This window comes from Strongylocentrotus purpuratus, unplaced genomic scaffold, assembly GCF_000002235.5.
Source record: "Strongylocentrotus purpuratus isolate Spur 01 unplaced genomic scaffold, Spur_5.0 spur5_scaffold_1, whole genome shotgun sequence".
Taxonomy (NCBI): Eukaryota; Metazoa; Echinodermata; class Echinoidea; order Camarodonta; family Strongylocentrotidae; genus Strongylocentrotus; species Strongylocentrotus purpuratus.
The window spans coordinates 52,804,450-52,823,892 of NW_022145594.1; the positions used below are offsets into that span (position 1 = coordinate 52,804,450).

Here is a 19,443-nt window from a genome sequence, read left to right on the forward strand (position 1 = left end):
ACTTTTTACCTTTAATAGACACAAACTGGCTCCTGCCTCCTAGATAGGACCGAAACCATTTTATGGCTCTATCCGTGCAACCAACGTTTTTTAACTTCATTAATAGAGTTGAGTGATTCACTGCATCGAATGCCTTCCTCATATCAATATACGCAACACCGTTTAAGTTGCCTTTGTCCACGTTTTGGGCCCATAAATCTACCATACAAAGCAGGGCAGTTTCGCATGAATGGTTGGGGCGGAAGCCAAACTGCCTTTCTGTTAATATCTTATTTACTTTTAAATATTCTTGAAATTCCGTGTTCACAGCTTTTTCCAGTATTTTGGATGGTATGGACAATAACGAAACTGGTCTATAATTTTCAACGCTGAGTTTACTTCCAGCTTTATAAATAGGTTGGACTCGTGCGATCTTCCATTCATCAAAAAAAATTCCCTGATCCAAAGATGAATTAAGTATATAAGTAAGGCTTTGTATTACATTTTGAGAATTGCATGCAAATTTTAGTAATTTTATTGAAACATCGTCTGGGCCGGTGGCTTTTTTAATTGGGATACGTTCGATTTCCTTCATAACAAATTCATCTGTTATAACTGGGAGATCAAACGAATTGACTGGAGGAACGGTATCAACAGTATCGCTGTGTACAGATGGTTCACTAGCTCTATCAATGGTGGAGTTGTTAACATCATTTTCAAAGTTAAGAGGATTAAACATAGTATCAACTGCGTCCACAAAGTAATTGTTAAAGTGATTGGCTATCTTCTCGGCATCAATTACTTCTTCACCATCTACTTCCAGTTTAAGGTTACTCTCTTTTTTAGATGATGATATGAGTTTCAAAGTTTTCCACATGGCGTTAGGAGTTCCGCCGTTCTCATGGAGTAGAGCATTTATATAATCATTTTTGGCATTTCTGATCATACACGTAATTTCGTTTCTTAATGACTTGTATTCTGACCAAAATTCAGAGCTATCGGGATTGCTAGGCTTAGTTGCCATTGTGTAAAGCCAATCACGCCTATTCATGGCCTCTATTAAATCGCCAGTAATCCACGGGCACAACTTGGATCTAATACGTTTACTCTTTACTGGTGCGTGCTTGTTGACGGCACTTATGAGCAAGTCAACCCAACATTGCCAAGCATGATTTGGATCCTTATCATTTAAAGTCTCGTTGAAAGGCAAGTTCTGTAACATGGTGACAAAATTATCATTAGAAAAATGTCTAAAGCATCGATACTCAATAATATTATCATCATTTTTTTGCTTGGCCCTTGCATATCCAAAAACAGTGAATATTAGATAATGATCACTTATATGAGTCTTCACCACTCCCGTGTGCTTACCATGCTCAGAGTGAACTTATGGATATATCAGTCTGTGTGGAATGGATAAGAATTGAAGGCTTATTGTCTCGTTATAGTTGGCCCCAGGGGCCGTGATGGGGAATAAATGAAACCAAAGTTGATTTTCAATATTTGTCATTATTCAATGGTTTTGCCCTATCAGCATAATCACAAATTTATGAATTAGTAAAAGAGTATTCATTTTGGAGGAATAGCTTAGTTGCTTGAAAGGGGTGCACTACATATTTCATTCTGTAGCTAGACTGTCAATTCAGCATAAAATAGTATTTACAAATGAGGTTGTAAATATTTTATTTTTCCTGTATTGAATGTCTATTTTGATGCACACTGGCAATTGTCCTGGTCAGACTTTTTTTTTTTGGGGGGGGGGGGGGTAGTGTGTAAACTGATTTATCTAGCCAAATGAAAAATGGTTGAGGCACAGTTCAGTGTTATTGTAATTGCATGCATTGCTGTTGCTAGTATTAGAAATGATTTTTGATACCTGCAAGCTCACATGCAGGTGAAATCCTTGTGTAAATGTGACTCTGAATATCTAACAAGCTCAAATGATAATGATTGGTGGTGGTATACTGGTAAAAAGTGGTACTGATGAATGATGATGGTGGTGATTGCTTCATATACTCACATATTCATTGGAATGAAAGTAACTTTTTTATTTCGCTTTCCCAGTCATCATGGGTCCTTCTGAGTTTTAAACAGCATTATACTCGAACAATTCCACCTCAAACAATTGAAGAAATGAGTTTGTTTTTTATATTGATGGCAAATAACTATTTTGAATTTGAATTTAACTTATTCACCACTTTGATAAAAACATACAAAGGCAAAGAATACAATGAAATATTTCTTGCAAACATAATGTAGATAAACCAAAAACTTAGTAATACACTAAAGGAAATTACGAAGTGGTTGGTTGATCAAAAAAGTTACAGAAACTTATGGGTAGATGATCCTAAAAATGTACACACGAAAAACAAAAATACAATAATACAATGGTAATTACACACATTCAAAATTGCGGTCGTCAGATTCAAATTTTTTGCTTCAGGTGAAGTTTTAGATTATGCTTAAAATTGATTTCTTATTTTGTGTTGACAGGGCCGTGGCGAAAGCTACCGTGTTGCAGTACAGACTGAGGTCCCTGATGATGGGCGCAATGCTGCTGGCAAACCCAAGAAGGGCAAGAGGAAAGACAAGAAGAGGGACTTGGAGGAGCTCAAGAAAGAAATGGAATTTGTAAGTAAAGATCTTATATACTTTCACTAAAGTGGGACTGCACTACCGTACTTGTAGCTAATTGCGCCCTCTACATAGAAAACAATGCCTAATCGGTGACCACTGGTCCCCCATGATCCTATTTTTCTTATGTTTATTGAGAGCTGATTTGATGAGATAACCACCTGTCAAGTGACCTTGCAGGGTGGTCTAATCCCCCTGTACATTAGTTCAGATGGGCTTTAATAGTGAACAAATTTATGCTTCAGAAGGCTTAGTTCTGGTAAAGGTGGAAAAAAATGATTTTGACTTCTCTCATTACTCCTACATGTATGTAGAAGAATATCATTTTTAACATTAATTCTTGCTTAAGAAATGCCCTCGTTAATAATCCAATAACTAGAATATCATAGTAACATATTAATGCTTGCTGTGGAAATGCCCTCTTAATCCAACCTATATTATACCCAAACCTGAGTTTGTTGATTTTCTGCATAGGCGAATTTTAGGAAGAGTGGGTTAATTAGTTATCATATTCAAGAGGGCATTTGAGGTATACAGTGTATTAATGAGTTGTAGAACAATCCAACCATTCATAGTTGGATAATTTGAAAATGTAGTTGTAAACCTTGAGATTAGCAATATTATAAATTATGTGTAGTAATACTACATGTAGCAATACTATACATTACACATACATGTAGTACTATACATTACATGTAGTAATACTATACATTACATGTAGTCTGGCTTTTCATATAAAGGAGACAGGAAAGCAGAAAAAGATTAATTTGGAAGAATTGAAAAAGGAAGTGATCATGGTAAGAAGACAAGTTCTCTCTGCAGTCATTTCAAAGTTCACAAATTCTACTTTCTGGTTAGAATCTATAGTTTTGAGAATTTGGGCACAGTATATCATGTTGTTATATTGATACTTGTCCGATTTGATTTATTTCATTTTTGTCTTATTTTGATATTGTTATATGGCTTTCACTGTTTCTTTTGACTAATCCTTTGTTCTAACTAATATAATTAGACTATCATCTTCACTGAAGTTTTTGCCAAGATAAATGTTTGTTTTGAAGTTAACTTGTTTACTTGCTAGACTTCACTGTTAGACACTTCTTCTTTGGTAATGACATACATAACATGAGCTGTAGAGGGTACCTGAGCATATTGTCTACATCAATAACCGTATTCTTGTAATGGCCAACATTAAACTGATTGAATCTTTGCACAGCATACGTACGACCATTCGGCATATGGTCTGAAAATCAGACTATTACTTACTGGCTCTATAGCTCTTAAGTCGATTTGATAACTAATAGTCATTATTTTCCCGCTTAAAGACATTTTCAAGCCCCCCCCCCCCCCTTTTTTTTTTTAGAGAAGTTCTAAATTAGTATTATATCTTTCATATGCCGTTGGAATTTAACCTTTTCATTTTTTGGCCTGCAAATGGGACATACACACCTGTAGTATCTTTAAAACATACAAAATGTACAAATCAAGAGTTATGAGTAGTTCATGAGTTAAATAAGATGCATGGATTAACAGGCCTGATAATTACCCGATTTAAATCAATTTTTTTTTCTTCTTCTTGATTTTACCCCTATTTTCCCCTATTTTTCTTATCTTTTCCAATTTTCTTACTCAAAAGGGGGGAATGTTGTTAGATGCATCTTCCCCAATCCCTTTTTAATTTGTTTTTATTGCTCACTATAACCCCTGATTAACCAATTTTATTTGAGTATTTTTTATTTAAATTCATTTTTAAAAATAAATATCTAGAATTAAGCAAATTATTTGAAGCATGATTTAATCATACATGTTATATCTGTTTGCCCCCCCCCCTTAGTTATTAAGTTAGACCTATTAGGATAATGTGTTAATTTGTATTCTAAAATACATATTTCAATAATTGTGCTGAGGTTTTGTCTGAATGATAAATGATCTAACCCACATGAAGATAGTTGTCAACTGATGTAGGAAGGGAGGATTCAAAACTACAGTATCCTTGCTCACACCCACACCCTCACCCTAAAACGATTGCCTTTTCTCTTTGTGTATGGAATGCCTTTTCTCTTTGTGTATGGATATTGCCTGTAACCTTATTTTGTTTTTCTTTCACAGGATGATCACAAGATCTCACTTGAAGATTTGGTTATTCGTCTGGATTCCAACATCACCACTGTAAGTCAATGTAACTTGGAGCTTACTGTACTGTGGGGGGGGGGGGGGGGGGGGCTCCTCCATATTTTCGAAGATTGGGCTGCATCAGCTTGAAATTTTAAATTGTCGCTTCGTGACTTTTTTCCCTCATGTCTTATGCACATTTTGATACCATTCTCGTCGAAATCGGATATTAATTAAGCTATAACATCAACAAATTGCATATTTGGAAAAAACTAATTTTACCATCTTGTTCCTTATGTGAATATCTACAAACATGGACATTTTTGTGTTCATCAGAAATTTCACGGCCGAGATCATAGGGGAGGGGGGCCTCCTAGCCCCCCCCCCCCCCCCCCCCCCAGTCACGGAGATGCTAAAAATAGCTCGGGTACAGTAAGGGTTAAAATAGCAATGTGCCTACAGGACCTTCATAGTTTTGAACCTTCAGTTTGTGAAACTTCAACATATCTTTAAACAGTGATCCACTAACAAAGCTGAGGATTCAGAAGGGACTGAAACAATTACCATTCAAAGTATTAGAATACAAGCCATGCAAGCAAGCAGTCCTTTTGAACTGAAACAATTACCATTCAAAGTATTAGAATACAAGCCATGCAAGCAAGCAGTCCTTTCGAACTGAAACAATTACCATTCAAAGTATTAGAATACAAGCTATGCAAGCAAGCAGTCCTTTTGAACTTCAAGCCAGCATAACCTCAAAGTTTGTTAGCACTCTGTTCGCATGGCACAGAGTTTGGAGAAGGGGGTACAAGAACAGAGAAATCATTTGAATGCTTCTCAGCCTTATGGTAGTTCCAAGCCGGGGTAATAATAAATGCGCCTCGGAAAAGAATTATCTAGATCGACGGGGCTATAGAAATGCCTATTATTATTATTATAAATGTTTGGATTATATAAATAGATATATTAGAAAGCTGGTTCAATATCAGATATTTATTTTTGTGTTTTGCAGGGTTTGACTGTCCAGCAAGCAGCTCATGTGCTTGCCCGAGATGGACCCAACTCCTTGACCCCACCCCCTAAGACACCGGAGTGGGTCAAGTTCTGCCAGCAATTGTTTGGTGGATTTGCCACCCTGTTGTGGATTGGATCTATCCTCTGTTTCCTAGCCTATGCTATCGAGGCTGCCACAAAGGATGAACCGAGCAGTGACAACGTGAGTAACAGGGAGAAAAATACATCGGGGCTCGGGGCGAGTTAGCCCCCAAAATGACCAAAGAGTCCCCTCGTACAAGAGCCCCCAAAATGTGCATATAGTCCGATGCAAAACAACTTAAAGAGTGTTATTTTCATGCAAGCAAGCTTGAAAACTAGCTCCTGAAATCTTTAATGTATTTTTCCACCTGGTAAGTAATCATCTAGCCACTCTTTTTTTACTCCAGGGGGGAGGTTTCACAAATATCCCAAGTTGAACTTAAAGCCACATTGTCCTACTTGTAGCTATTTGCTCCCTCTATATAGAAAACTTCCATAATCAGTGCCTGTTGGTCCCCCATGATCCTCTTTTTCTTATGTTAATTGAGAGCTGAGTTGATGAGATAACCACCTGTCAGTGACCTCGCTGTGTTATACCTAATCCCTTCTGGCTGAACTAGGACAGATGGCCTTTAACAATTATGGAAAGCCGTTAGCACCTTTGAAAATATTGTATATGTAAAAGTTATTTTAAAGGCATAAACTGTTGATTCAAAGCATTCATATTTCCTGTATGAAGGAGATTTCATGCTCTTGATGTGGAATTTATGAAAAGTCTAAAATACTTGAATTTTTGCTTTTGAATATATTTTATTTTAAGGGGCTGAAACATGCCAGAGTCCTTCCCCGTCGTCCTTTGGATGAGTCCATCCCTGAATGACATTAAGTATTTTGTTTGTCTTTCAGTTGTACCTGGGTATTGTGCTTGCTAGTGTTGTTATCATCACTGGATGTTTCTCATACTACCAAGAAGCCAAGAGTTCTAAGATCATGGAATCTTTCAAGAACATGGTTCCTCAGGTAAGTTCTTCTCTTCATCTACTGCTCCTGCTCATTCAGGCCTGATAAAAACCTGATTTAAATCGGTTTTCTTGTTTTTTTTGTTTGTTTTTTTGTGTGGATTTTTTCCTGATTTTCTCTATTCTACCCTATTTTCCCCTATTATTTCTCAATTTATCTTACTCAAAAGGGGGGAGGGGGATGTTTTTAGATGCCATTTTCCTCCCGAATTAACTCTAAGGGGACATGGTTGAGGGAGGAAAAACAAATTTATTCATCACTTTACTCCCTATTTGAAATGTCAAATCAAAACCTGTTTCAAAATAATAATGGCCGCTTACATGTATGCAGCGCTCGCATCAGGCACACATCGACTCTCATGGCGCTTAGATATTATTACCCTGGTTATAGCTCAGCCACCAAAGTAACTATCGCCCAAGTGGTACCCATAACCTGAGGTGAAGAGAGGCAAATGTAACACCGGTGTGTTGGCTCAGTCAGTAGAGCGTCCCCCTCACAACCGGAAGGTCGTGGGTTCGAACCCCGGCCGCGTCATACCAAAAGGCGTTAAAAGACGGGATTTGCTGCTACCTTGTTTGGCGATCAACAATAAGGGATAGAGCAACGTCGATCTGGCGCTGCTCAGTGGCTGCCGGGCTCACAATCAATTGGGCAAAACGAATTTCCATTTTCGGTTTAATAAAATGTGGAGTGGACTTTTTTATTATTATTATTATGTAGATTAACATTTTTGCCTAACATGTTAGTGCCATGGTGAAGTTTGAACCCTGTATCTTATGATCATCAGTCCAATGACGTGTCCACTAGACCCCATTACCTCTACTTACCTTGGAGAACCAGTAGAATACACCTTACTTAAAGAGGTCAATAAAGCTACAAACCAGTGAAGAAGTAAGGCATCTCTTCTTGAAAATTATCATGTAGGTCTGCGAAATTTTACACATTTTTCATGTAAATCTCATTCTTTTGTCATGTTCATTATATTTTGGCATTTGAAAACAGTATTATGGTATTATTATTAATATTACTAGTACCCACTAGCCCATTTACTGACATAATGCAGTGAATAAAGGGTTCCATAGTCTGTCATTGTTGCATAATTTAGCTTCATATTTTGTAAAATGGAATCTGATATTATCTCTATAACCACCCTATATACCTGGGCTCACTTATTTACTACATCATTTATTATGTATGTTTATCATACGTGTATGTTTATCACTGTCCTGTAATATTTATATTTCATTTATATATTTGTATTGTATTACTTTGTAACCAGTAGAAACCAAATTTCCTGAAATGACAGTCAATTATTATACTTCTACTAACTTACAGGAAGCTCTTGTGCTACGTGGCGGTGAATGGCACTCCATCAATGCTGTGAATGTCGTCCGTGGTGATGTCGTTGAGGTCAAAGGTGGCGACAGGATCCCGGCTGATGTCAGAGTGGTGGAATCTAAGTCATTCAAGGTATACATATCAATTCAATTTCAATTTATTGTCCAATATTTGAAATTTGTTTTGCTCACATTTTACAAACGTTCAAAGAATCACAATATGTTTACATATATAATACATCATATACTTTGACATAGAAATTCTTCAGAATATTGCTTTACAGAAAGTTTTCCTACGTTATTATAAAACAAAATAAATGAATTATTTTATATGTTTGAGTGAATGGGATGGCCCGGAAACGTTACAAAAATAACATTACAGAAATAAAGAAGAACGTAAAATTCAGGTAGCATTTTTATTGTATTTGCGGATCGAGAAAGGAACAAAGGAATTTAGAAAACGTTAGTTTGTACAAGTTGGCAAGATAAGTTTTATCTTCAATCTAATTTGAATCTCTATCTTTCTGATTGGCGAGTGCAAGACAAAAAACTTTAGTATACATACATGTATTTCTTGCTGTTCTTCGACTCTCTTTGTGAAATCTCAGTTAAGAAGGTCTGGGCCCTGTTTCATAAAACTTGTTATCAATAACAAGTTACAAGCTACTGTTATAAGCTACTGTAATCATGTATCTGAGAGCAAATTTGTCATAGTAATTTAGCAGTTGTTATAGACAAGTTTTATGAAACGGGCCCCTCATTCATCATTGAGTTCAAAGCCCTGAGCTCAGAATTTTGCACAAACATCTATGAGCGTTTTAAGAGTGTTGCTGCTTGATTTTCTTCGGACAAGAAAAAATAAAGAAAAACAAATCTTATTCATTTATTATTACTTTTGCAGATGCAGATATATATTTTTTTATATTTCTTGATATTTTGTTTTTAAATATTGAGGTAAGATAGTAAATCTTCCCCCCTCCCATTTCTCCCATTAATCTTGTTCATCATCAGTCTCATGTACTTTAGTTCAAATTATTGAGTATAAGTCCCACATGCTTGTATTCATGTCAACTTTTTAATAATCTTTGTACGTAGGTGGACAACTCATCTCTGACTGGAGAGTCTGAACCTCAGTCTCGCAGCCCAGAATTCACAAGTGATAACCCTCTGGAGACCAAGAACATCGCTTTCTTCTCTACCAATGCTTCGGAAGGTGAGCCCTTATTAAGCCCCCTTTCATCTCTCAAACATTTCAAGGCAATTTAGTGACAAAATAAAGAATCATAATTGCCTGTTTGAACGATCAATTATTATTATGAAGTATTTGGTGTCACCTGTGCCTGGGAGGCAAAAAGTGAACTGAATCACTGTAACCCTAGGGGTATCTCCTCCCGGTATAACTGATTGGGGTTTCCCCATACTCTTTTATGAATAGTGGCGTGGGTTTTTAACTTGCAAAGGTGGTGACTCTTCTCTACACAGAGTGTCCTATCCGAGGGACGGAGATGCAGGTGTGCCGTCCTGTTGAGGGCATGATTCCGTTAGTAAATCCCTAATTGTTTTATTCTAATAGGAACTATGCGTGGTATCGTCATCAGCACTGGTGATAACACCGTCATGGGACGTATTGCTGGTCTGGCCTCTGGATTGGACGTCGGTGACACACCCATCGCTAAGGAGATTGAGCATTTCATCCACATCATCACAGCTGTGGCTGTCTTCTTGGGTGTATCCTTCTTCTTCCTTTCTTTCCCTCTTGGATACAACTGGCTTGAAGCTTGTGTCTTCCTCATCGGAATCATCGTGGCTAATGTGCCTGAGGGTCTTCTAGCCACTGTCACTGTAAGTAGCTCAAGATTCATTTCTTAAACCCCAACTGCACTACTCGTAGCTACTTGCTCTCTCTATATAGAAAACAATGCCTAATCGGTGACCATTGGTCCCCCATGATCCCCTTTTTCTTATGTTAATTGAGAGCCGAGTTGATGAGATAGCCACCTGTCAATGACCTTGCATGGAGGTCTAATCCCTCCTGGCCAAACTAGTACAAACAGGCTTTAAGTGTGGGGCATGATACAGTGAGGAAGGCTCTTGATCCTTGTATGAGTGGTCCTGAGTTCAGTGCTTGCATCCTTAGACAAGGTGTTTCACCCACATTTCTTTCAAGGCCCATGTGTATTGATTGAGCGATTGTTTTAATTATTTATTTATTATCAGAAAGAATGACGTGTCGTAACAAAGACATCAAAAGTCTGCTGAGAGCAAGCAAGAAGGGCATTTACTATTACTTTGACATAGATTTAACATCTATCAATGAAAGGCTGGTTTGTTTCTGCTCTATCTTGATTCTGAAAGCCAAGAATATTCCCAGCAAGAGCTGAAACAAAGTTTGTTCATATATAATAATAATAATTCCACTTTTATATAGCGCTTAATACATCTATGATGTCTCTAAGCGCTTTACAGATATACTATTACCCTGGTCATTAAATTCAATACTTACCCGCACACACTGTGTGCACAATCTCCACTCCATGGGGAGCATTCCAGCCAGGCGTTACTTGATGCTAAAAAAACTTTTATCCCCCCACAGGTATGTCTGACCTTGACTGCTAAGCGTATGGCCCACAAGAACTGTCTTGTTAAGAACCTGGAAGCCGTCGAGACCCTTGGTAGTACCTCTACCATCTGCTCTGATAAGACTGGTACCCTAACTCAGAACAGGATGACCGTAGCTCACATGTGGTTTGATAACACCATCGTAGAGGCAGACACAACAGAGGATCAGAGTGGTAAGTCTCATTTTCAATTTCAATTTGATTCAATTTATTTTGCCAAGCAATAAAAGACAAACAGGGTAATGAAAAAAAAGCAGTATACAAAGTTTCACACAATAACAATTACTAAACATATATAATACAAGGGAAATTACTAAAGCTGGTAGCAGCCAGAAAGGAGGTGGTCCTTATATGCGACTGACCAAATAATCAAATATAAAAAATCTTACATTTTCTCTCATCGTGCAGTAAATCTAATCCAATGAGTTTTTGTAATTTAATCACCAGGTGGTCAATTTGACAAGTCTTCACCGACCTGGATGGCCTTAGCTCGTATTGCTTGTCTCTGCAACCGATCTGAATTCAAGGCTGGACAAGAGAATGTCCCCATTCTAAAGAGGTAAGTCAGTATTAAGATTTATCCACAGATCTACGGTTGTTGAACTTAAAGATAAAGTCGAGTACCTTGTGTGGGTAATTCTTACTAATGCCCTCGCTGATGTGTATTAATATGTATATTATTCTTATTACTCCTATTTTTATTTTATGACAGAGATACAACCGGAGATGCCTCTGAATCTGCCCTGGTAAAGTGCGTTGAACTTTGCATGTTCAATGTAACCGAGTACCGTAAGAAGAACAAGAAGGTCTGTGAGATCCCATTCAACTCCACCAACAAATACCAGGTAAGAACATTCACATCCTCTAGGGTATCTAGAGCATGTGTTTTCATGTAACTCTTAAAGCCCCACTGCACTACTTATAGCAAACAATGCCTAATCAGTGCCTGTTGGTCCCCCATGATCCTCTTTTTCTTATGTTAATTGAGAGCTGAGTTGATGAGATAACCACCTGTCACTGACAACCCTGGGTGGTCTTATCCCTTCTTCCTAAACAAGTACAGAAATTTTGATGGGTATTTGAATGTTGCATTATTCAAATATTATGCAAATTGAATATCAATATTCTTTGGAGTTGATCTTGCTCATAAATGTACATCAAACTTTGAGGGAAAGATACGTAATACCTTTTATAATTGTTTTGTTTGTTGCTAGGTTTCCATCCATGAGACCGAAGGAGATGATCGTAACCTGTTGGTCATGAAGGGTGCTCCTGAACGTATCTTGGACCGTTGCACAACCATCCTAATCAAGGGCAAGGAAATCGATATGAATGAAGAGATGCAGACTGCTTTCAACAATGCTTATCTTGAGCTCGGAGGTCTGGGAGAACGTGTGCTGGGTATGTTCATCTCTCTCTCTGTCTCTCTCTCTCTAAGCGCCATATCGTTTGACTTTGGCGATCATGCTGTTCCACAACCCTCGGCTCCTAGCCTTCTGTATTAGTACCACTCTCAGTTCTTTCACTCCTCTCTCTTCCAACAATTTCTGCAGACTGTCCATCCAAAGTATCCTCCTTCTTCCCCTACTCCTTCTTCCCACATTTTTCCCTGTCAAAGCAAGATTCTCTAGGCCTTCTTTACATGTAATGTGACCCATGAACTTCAACTGGCTTATCAACATCTCACGTATCATTTTCCTTTGCACTCCAGCTCTTGTAAGAATTACCTCCTTACTAACTTTGTCAGTACATTCAAACATCTACCAATCGTAGGAAACATTAATTCCCCTTGTGTGGTTCTAAGCCTATGAACATGTTTTGGGTATGTTCATACATCTACACATCGTAGGAAACATTAATTCCCTTTGTGTGGTTCTAAACCTATGAACATGTTTTGGGTATGTTCATACATCTACACATTGTAGGAAACATTAATTCCCCTTGTGTGGTTCTAAGCCTATGAACGTGTGCTGGGTATGTTCATACATCTACACATCGTAGGAAACATTAATTCCCTTTGTGTGGTTCTAAGCCTATGAACGTGTTCTGGGTATGTTCATACATCTACCAATCGTAGGAAACATTAATTCCCCTTATGGGTGCATTAATTGGTTTACTTTTTCATCAATATTTTTTGTCATTTGCTTATCTATTTTGTTATTTAGTGTTGTATTAGTGTTTATATATTCAAATTGTTATGATTGTACAAAACTGTAAAGCGCATGCAGAAATTTACAATTTATAATGCGCTACATAAATATACTCTATTATTATTATATTAAAGCCTATGAACGTGTTGTGGGTATGTTCATACATCTACCAATCGTGGGAAACATTCATTCTCCTTTCAGAGCTGCCAACCATTCTCAGAATTATTCTGTTTTTTCATCCAAATTACTTTTTTTTTCTTCACAAAGTATGTTTTAAAATAATTTTTATAATTTTTTCATTAATTCCCCTTTTGTGGTTCTAAGCCTATGAACTGCACATTTCAAGAGAATTTTGTATGAGTCTGTGACTGTGTATTAGGCATAAATTAGGCATACATTGGACATACAATGTATGTAGTAAGCAAATAATTACCATTGATGAAGGTGATGGGACAAACTATCACTTCCGAGGCGATCTGGATGTAGCTTTCTTTCAAAAGCGAAGCTGAAGAAAGATAGCGTATACATTCAGATCGCCGAGGAAGTGCCATGACCATGGCCAGAAACCAAAAGGTGATTATTTGCTTTATATTCCACATCGGAAACATTTTACTTCCGTCATTTTAGAGAAAAAAATTCTTAGTAAGAGGAATTTAAAAATGAATAATTATGAATTCAAACTCTAACACAAGGGTTATACTAAATGTTGTAGTGGATGTATGTGACCATATAACATGGCCAACCAAGCAACTGTCAGAGTAGTAAATCAATGCCATACCATGTAAACATTTTCTAAGTCTAACCCAACAGTTTACTTGTGGTATACAAAGACCGGGCTACAGTCAGTGGCTTATTGCTTGTATATAATACCCTGAAGGATGACTTGGTCATAGCTGGTAATGTCTTTTTCTTTTGGAAATATTGAAGGTACACTATACTTTACTCTTGAAGTCGCCTGATTATTTTCTTGTGAATCATATTCATTTCAGCAGAACCTAATTTATCGTCAGACTATAGTAATTAACAGTACTTAAATCTTTGTACAGGTTTCTGCCAGTGCTACCTGCCAGCTGATCAATTCCCTCTTGGCTTTGCATTTGATGCTGATGATGTGAACTTTCCTCTGGAGAAACTCTGCTTTGTTGGACTGATGTCCATGATAGATCCTCCTCGTGCTGCTGTACCTGATGCTGTAGGAAAGTGCCGCTCTGCTGGAATCAAGGTATCTATCATGTATTGTAGTTTTTGTATTTTGTATTTATGAAACTTCCTTGATGTACATCAATATTCTGTTTATAAACATATAAATCAATTTACAATGTAATGTAACAAATCAATATTCTGTTTGTAAATATATATATATCATGTAAATTAATTTACAATGCAGTGTATATAGCAAGACAGAGGGAAAATTATATCCAGCAGAAACCCTATTTTTTTTCTTTTTGTAATAACGTGACATAATGCATATAGTAAATAATAAAATGTACCATAATACATCCAAAGATTTAGATATATAAAACCTAAAAAAGCAATTTTTAAAATAAATTGTAATAAACTCATGCCATACAAAGTATACATAACATCTCACTCTGAAGAGATGCAATATGGTGGATTCTCAATCCATCACCCCATCTAATAATAATAATAAATTTATATAGCACAGCTTTTATACAAAATATATATCTAGCGACTCTAGTCCTTCCTATTCATTATAATATCCCAATTGATCATGTGTGCGTCCACAGGTATTTACCAAATGCATATCATGACATGACTGACAGATGGAATTAATGATAATAATAGCGCAACCTGTCCCAAAGAATGCTTAGAAGGATACAAAGAAAAAGCAAATGCTTTGATTCATGGACTGCTAAAAGTATGACTCCATTTTCAATTGAACTTTAAAAAAAAGTTATTGTTAACATATTATGCTACAAGTTATTAGAAGAATTTTTTCAGGACTTGTTATGATTTAAAAAAATGAGTTCTGCAAGATGTTGACTATTAAACAGAGTTTAAAGAAACAAACCACTCATAAAGGTAACAATGCATAACTGTAATCCTTGACCTTACAGGTGCAGCTGTAATTTTCGAGGATGTTTGTGGTGGTTAGCATGAAATTGATTTCTCTTTCTCATTCCATTGTAGGTAATCATGGTTACTGGTGACCATCCAATCACAGCCAAGGCTATCGCTAAGGGTGTCGGCATTATCTCTGAAGGTAATGAGACCCGTGATGACATTGCTCAACGTCTTGGAATCCCTATTGAACAAGTCAACCCCAAGTGAGTGCAGTCTATTTCATTTTTCAGGAATGCCAGTTCTCAGGCCAGTACCTGAATAAGCCAGTTCACGGTTGCAGTCTGAGCATGAGCAGATAAAGGTCATTGCAGAACAAATTTTGAAATGCACAAGAGACGAAATACAGGATACGTGCTCATGAAAGTTATGTAATCATTATTCATTTATGCACAAGCAGTGCACTCCACGATACACAGCTGGAAGTATACTTTGAAAAGGGGAAACGAAGGCTATGTATGTAGCACCTCCATCGCTGTAGGAGTGATTATTTCAAATTGTACAAAGTGGGACCTCTTCATGTTTGAAGATTTGTGGATCATCGGGGTCATTGCTTACTGTAAACTGGTCTATTGGAGGCCCTAGCAGTTTCTTTTTGTGTACGAATAAAGATAATTTATATCATTTGATTAGGTAGACCTAATTTTTACACAAAACAAACCTCGGATGTTTGTGGAGAATTTGTTGTAAATACTTGTTGATTTTAGATTTTTAATTATCACCTGATGAACTTGAAAAAGTATTCTGCAACAAAGTCAAAATTACATTGGCAGACCTGCATGAATATTCTGAGATAAAAATGGAATGCAAAATATGACTGATTATTAATAATGAAACTTCTCTGTGTATGTGAAGACATGTCTTCATTTTTTTTTCTCCCGGGGATGGGGATGGGGGACTTTCCACCTTTTGTTTGTGTTTGTATGTAATATACCATCTGTGTCGTGCTGTTCATAACACTTGTAGATTATGCTTGTTCAAATAGATACTAGTCTGTGCATCAGTATATAATATAGGGGATTGGCATGTTGAAGTAGTATAATATGAGATTCTAGAGACTTACAAGGAGAGTGAATTTGAGAAGAAAAGAAAAATAGAATAAAGAGTAAAGAAAATAATTTTAAATTTTGCTTGTGTCTTCTCTTCAGGGATGCTAAAGCGATTGTTGTCCACGGTACTGAGCTGAAAGACATATCCCGTGAAGATCTCGACGCCATCTTGGCTGACCATCCTGAGATCGTCTTTGCTCGTACTTCACCTCAGCAGAAGTTGATCATTGTTGAAGGTTGTCAGCGTGCTGGTGCCATCGTAGCTGTGACTGGTGATGGTGTCAATGATTCTCCTGCTCTCAAGAAGGCTGATATTGGTGTTGCTATGGGTATCGCTGGGAGTGATGTCTCCAAACAAGCAGCTGATATGATCTTGCTCGATGATAACTTTGCCTCTATTGTTACCGGTGTTGAAGAAGGTATTTCTAATCAATATAGTATACAAATTATACACAGCAGTGAGGGCATTAGTAAGAATTACCCACACAAGGTACCTTTGGAACAGTCTAACACGCTGAGGGTGTTTGGACTGTTTTGAAGGCACCGAGTGGGGGTAATTTTAATAATGCCCGAACAAAATGATGTGTATTATTTGTTTTATAAGATTACGTTTCATTTGTTTCATAAAATGATGTTTTATAACGTGATTTTACTTACTGGTCATAAGAATTGTTTAATGACCGGTCATTATCCAATTATGCAATGTACGCTTTCAACCAATCATTTGATTGATCCACGTCATCTTATATTCATCAATAATCTGAATAACCGACAATATCCAATGAGTATAGACTTTGTCTGAAATTCTGTTCTTAAGCCCATCTGCACTAGTTAGTTTAGCCAGGGGGATTACACCTCTCTGCATGGTCACTGACAGGTGGTTATCTCATCAAATAAGCTCTCAACTAACATAACATGATTATCAAGATATTTATTGGAATTAGAAGTGTCAAAGAGTGTTCGCCAAACGGTTTTGAACAGTTTTTGATAACACTACTGTTGGGGAAATGAGTATGGTAAAACCGGTCACTCAAAGATTTTTTCTTTTTTGAAGCATTTCATGATCATTTTGAAGCACAGTTTTTTAGGGCTTCAATATTAAACCATATCACAGACACTGATAACATGTAGGGCCATGCATCTCAGATTTTTGTAAAACTGGAAACATTGTTAAACGATCCCTTTAAGAAATGAAATGCTAATCTTCTGTTTCTTCAATCTATCCTTGACAGGTCGTCTGATCTTTGACAACTTGAAGAAATCGATTGCATACACTCTAACCAGTAACATCCCTGAAATCAGTCCTTTCCTTATCTTCATCTTGGCTTCTATTCCTCTACCATTGGGTGTCGTCACCATCCTCTGTATTGATCTGGGTACTGATCTGGTAAGTACAAACCCAGTAAACATTACAGACAGTATATTGGGTGCAGACCTTCAACATGGCCTGGTTTATCACAATGAATCCATATATTTGGTCAGAATGATTCTACCCAGCACCAACCTTTAAATGGTTTACTTCTGTAATGGCCCCAATCTGGTTCATTTCATTTTATGTTGATTTCCTCATATTCTTCTTCAATACATTTAAAAGTAGTGCCCAAACTACTGGGCTTATTTTCATTTTCTTGTTATAGTCTACTTCAAAACGTTTTGGTGTAGATCCGAATTTGGTGGTCTCATTTTTGTAAATTTTCTTATAATGGTATACTTGAAGACAATCTTGCAGGGAGTATCCCACAAAATGAGTAGTACTTTCATAACAGTCAAACCTAAATATAGCGACCACCCAAGGTAAACACAAAAAGTGGTCTTTGTAGACAGGTTCCTTTAGTACATGTTTCAATGAGAAACATTTTCAAGGGAAACAAACAAAAAATGTGGTCTTTGTAGACAGGTGGTCACTAAAGTAGAGGTTTGACTGTTTGACTGTATTTCAGGTGAGACATGCATTAATTTGTGTCACTCCTGGTTATTGTTATCTTTACTCTTAGACTCAATTATCTATGTTACACTTTAACTTCAAAATTTGTTATCCAATGTACACAACTTGAGAATGATCTGTTTGGATTGAAATCAATAAAATTTAAATTTGAATATATTGTGTCTATCTTGCTGCATACAGGTACCTGCCATCTCCCTTGCCTATGAAGAGGCTGAGTCTGATATCATGAAACGTCGACCTCGTGATCCTCAGAATGACAAGCTTGTCAACGAACGTCTCATCAGTGTTTCCTACGGACAAATTGGTGAGCAAAACATTCATAACATAGCACTAATGTCGTTTGGCAAGACATTGATCTACATTTGCCACACTCAACCCAGGTGATGTAAATAGGTACCTGGCAGGAATTAATTCCTTGAAATGCGAGACCACCGCAGTGGCTGCCTTGCTAAAGCCAGGGTAATAATCGGGCCAGTGCCAGGATCGTCACAATGTGACGGACATGTGTGCTGTATAAGAACTTATTATTATAACACGTTCCATAGATGTAATGGGAAATAATAACACCACATACACCACTAACCCTAACCCTATCCATCCTGGGGGGGGGGGGGGGGGGGGATCAAAACACATTTACAAAAAAAATTAAAATATTGTATCACGAAAAATTCTCTGTATATCCATCATGATATTTATTATATGAAATGCATGAAAATTCTTCACATAGGAACGGTGCATGTTACAGAAATCTTTATGAAATATAAAATTAAAGAAGGTAAAGCTAACTGAATGTTCTCTAAATGTTTGTTTTCTAGGTATGATCCAAGCTTCAGCTGGTTTGAGAAGTTAAAGCTAACTGAATGTTGTAAATGTTTGTTTTCTAGGTATGATCCAAGCTTCCGCTGGTTTCTTTGCCTACTTTGTGATCATGGGTGAGAATGGATTCCTACCCAATGATCTCATCATGTTGCGTAGCAAGTGGGACGACAAGGCAGTTCTGAATGTGGAGGATTCCTATGGACAACAATGGGTAAGTTACGTTTAACATTACAATTAGAGATGCCAATTTTTATGCAATATAGCCTGAATTCAGGCCCTGGCAAGTTGTTTCCAGTCCATAATTTAGGCTTTTTTAATGTACAAAAAGCTCATTCTAGGTGATTTTCAATTTCAATTCTAGCTGGCATCCCTGATTCATAGTAATACTCTATGAACAAATGTGTATCAGAAAGTATTCAATGTCTATCATTTCATTAAAATACTACAGATTTGCCACATACATTTGAATACATTTGATACCAGAGCAAAAAAATAACACTGAGTTCCTATAGGAAACATATTCATTCAGATAGGCTTATCTCGGCCAATACCTAACATATTCAATTGGTTTTCGACATTTGGACATTATTTTTGATGCTCGTTGGAAAAGGAAGAAAAAAATTGGGAAATTCTAAATTATGATGTCACAGCTTCGGTACTCTA

The 19,443-nt window shown here is 37.0% G+C and overlaps 1 protein-coding gene across 3 annotated transcripts in view; it reads left to right on the plus strand.

Annotated features, from left to right (window-relative positions):
- LOC115917979 (sodium/potassium-transporting ATPase subunit alpha-3-like) overlaps positions 1 to 19,443 on the plus strand; it is a 32,603-nt gene that overhangs the window by 10,485 nt on the left and 2,675 nt on the right. For 2 of the 3 annotated variants that reach the window (XM_030978476.1, XM_030978477.1), the window contains exons 2-18: positions 2,473 to 2,610; positions 4,723 to 4,782; positions 5,738 to 5,941; positions 6,667 to 6,780; positions 8,116 to 8,250; positions 9,213 to 9,330; positions 9,691 to 9,959; positions 10,711 to 10,909; positions 11,183 to 11,294; positions 11,448 to 11,580; positions 11,950 to 12,136; positions 13,932 to 14,107; positions 15,037 to 15,173; positions 16,116 to 16,435; positions 17,249 to 17,403; positions 18,142 to 18,265; positions 18,846 to 18,991. In XM_030978476.1, the coding sequence (XP_030834336.1) occupies positions 2,473 to 2,610; positions 4,723 to 4,782; positions 5,738 to 5,941; positions 6,667 to 6,780; positions 8,116 to 8,250; positions 9,213 to 9,330; positions 9,691 to 9,959; positions 10,711 to 10,909; positions 11,183 to 11,294; positions 11,448 to 11,580; positions 11,950 to 12,136; positions 13,932 to 14,107; positions 15,037 to 15,173; positions 16,116 to 16,435; positions 17,249 to 17,403; positions 18,142 to 18,265; positions 18,846 to 18,991 (2,727 nt within the window). Of the gene's footprint in view, positions 1 to 2,472; positions 2,611 to 4,722; positions 4,783 to 5,737; positions 5,942 to 6,666; positions 6,781 to 8,115; positions 8,251 to 9,212; positions 9,331 to 9,690; positions 9,960 to 10,710; positions 10,910 to 11,182; positions 11,295 to 11,447; positions 11,581 to 11,949; positions 12,137 to 13,931; positions 14,108 to 15,036; positions 15,174 to 16,115; positions 16,436 to 17,248; positions 17,404 to 18,141; positions 18,266 to 18,776; positions 18,992 to 19,443 lie in introns of those variants that run through there. The other variant, XM_030978478.1, reaches the window with a different exon arrangement.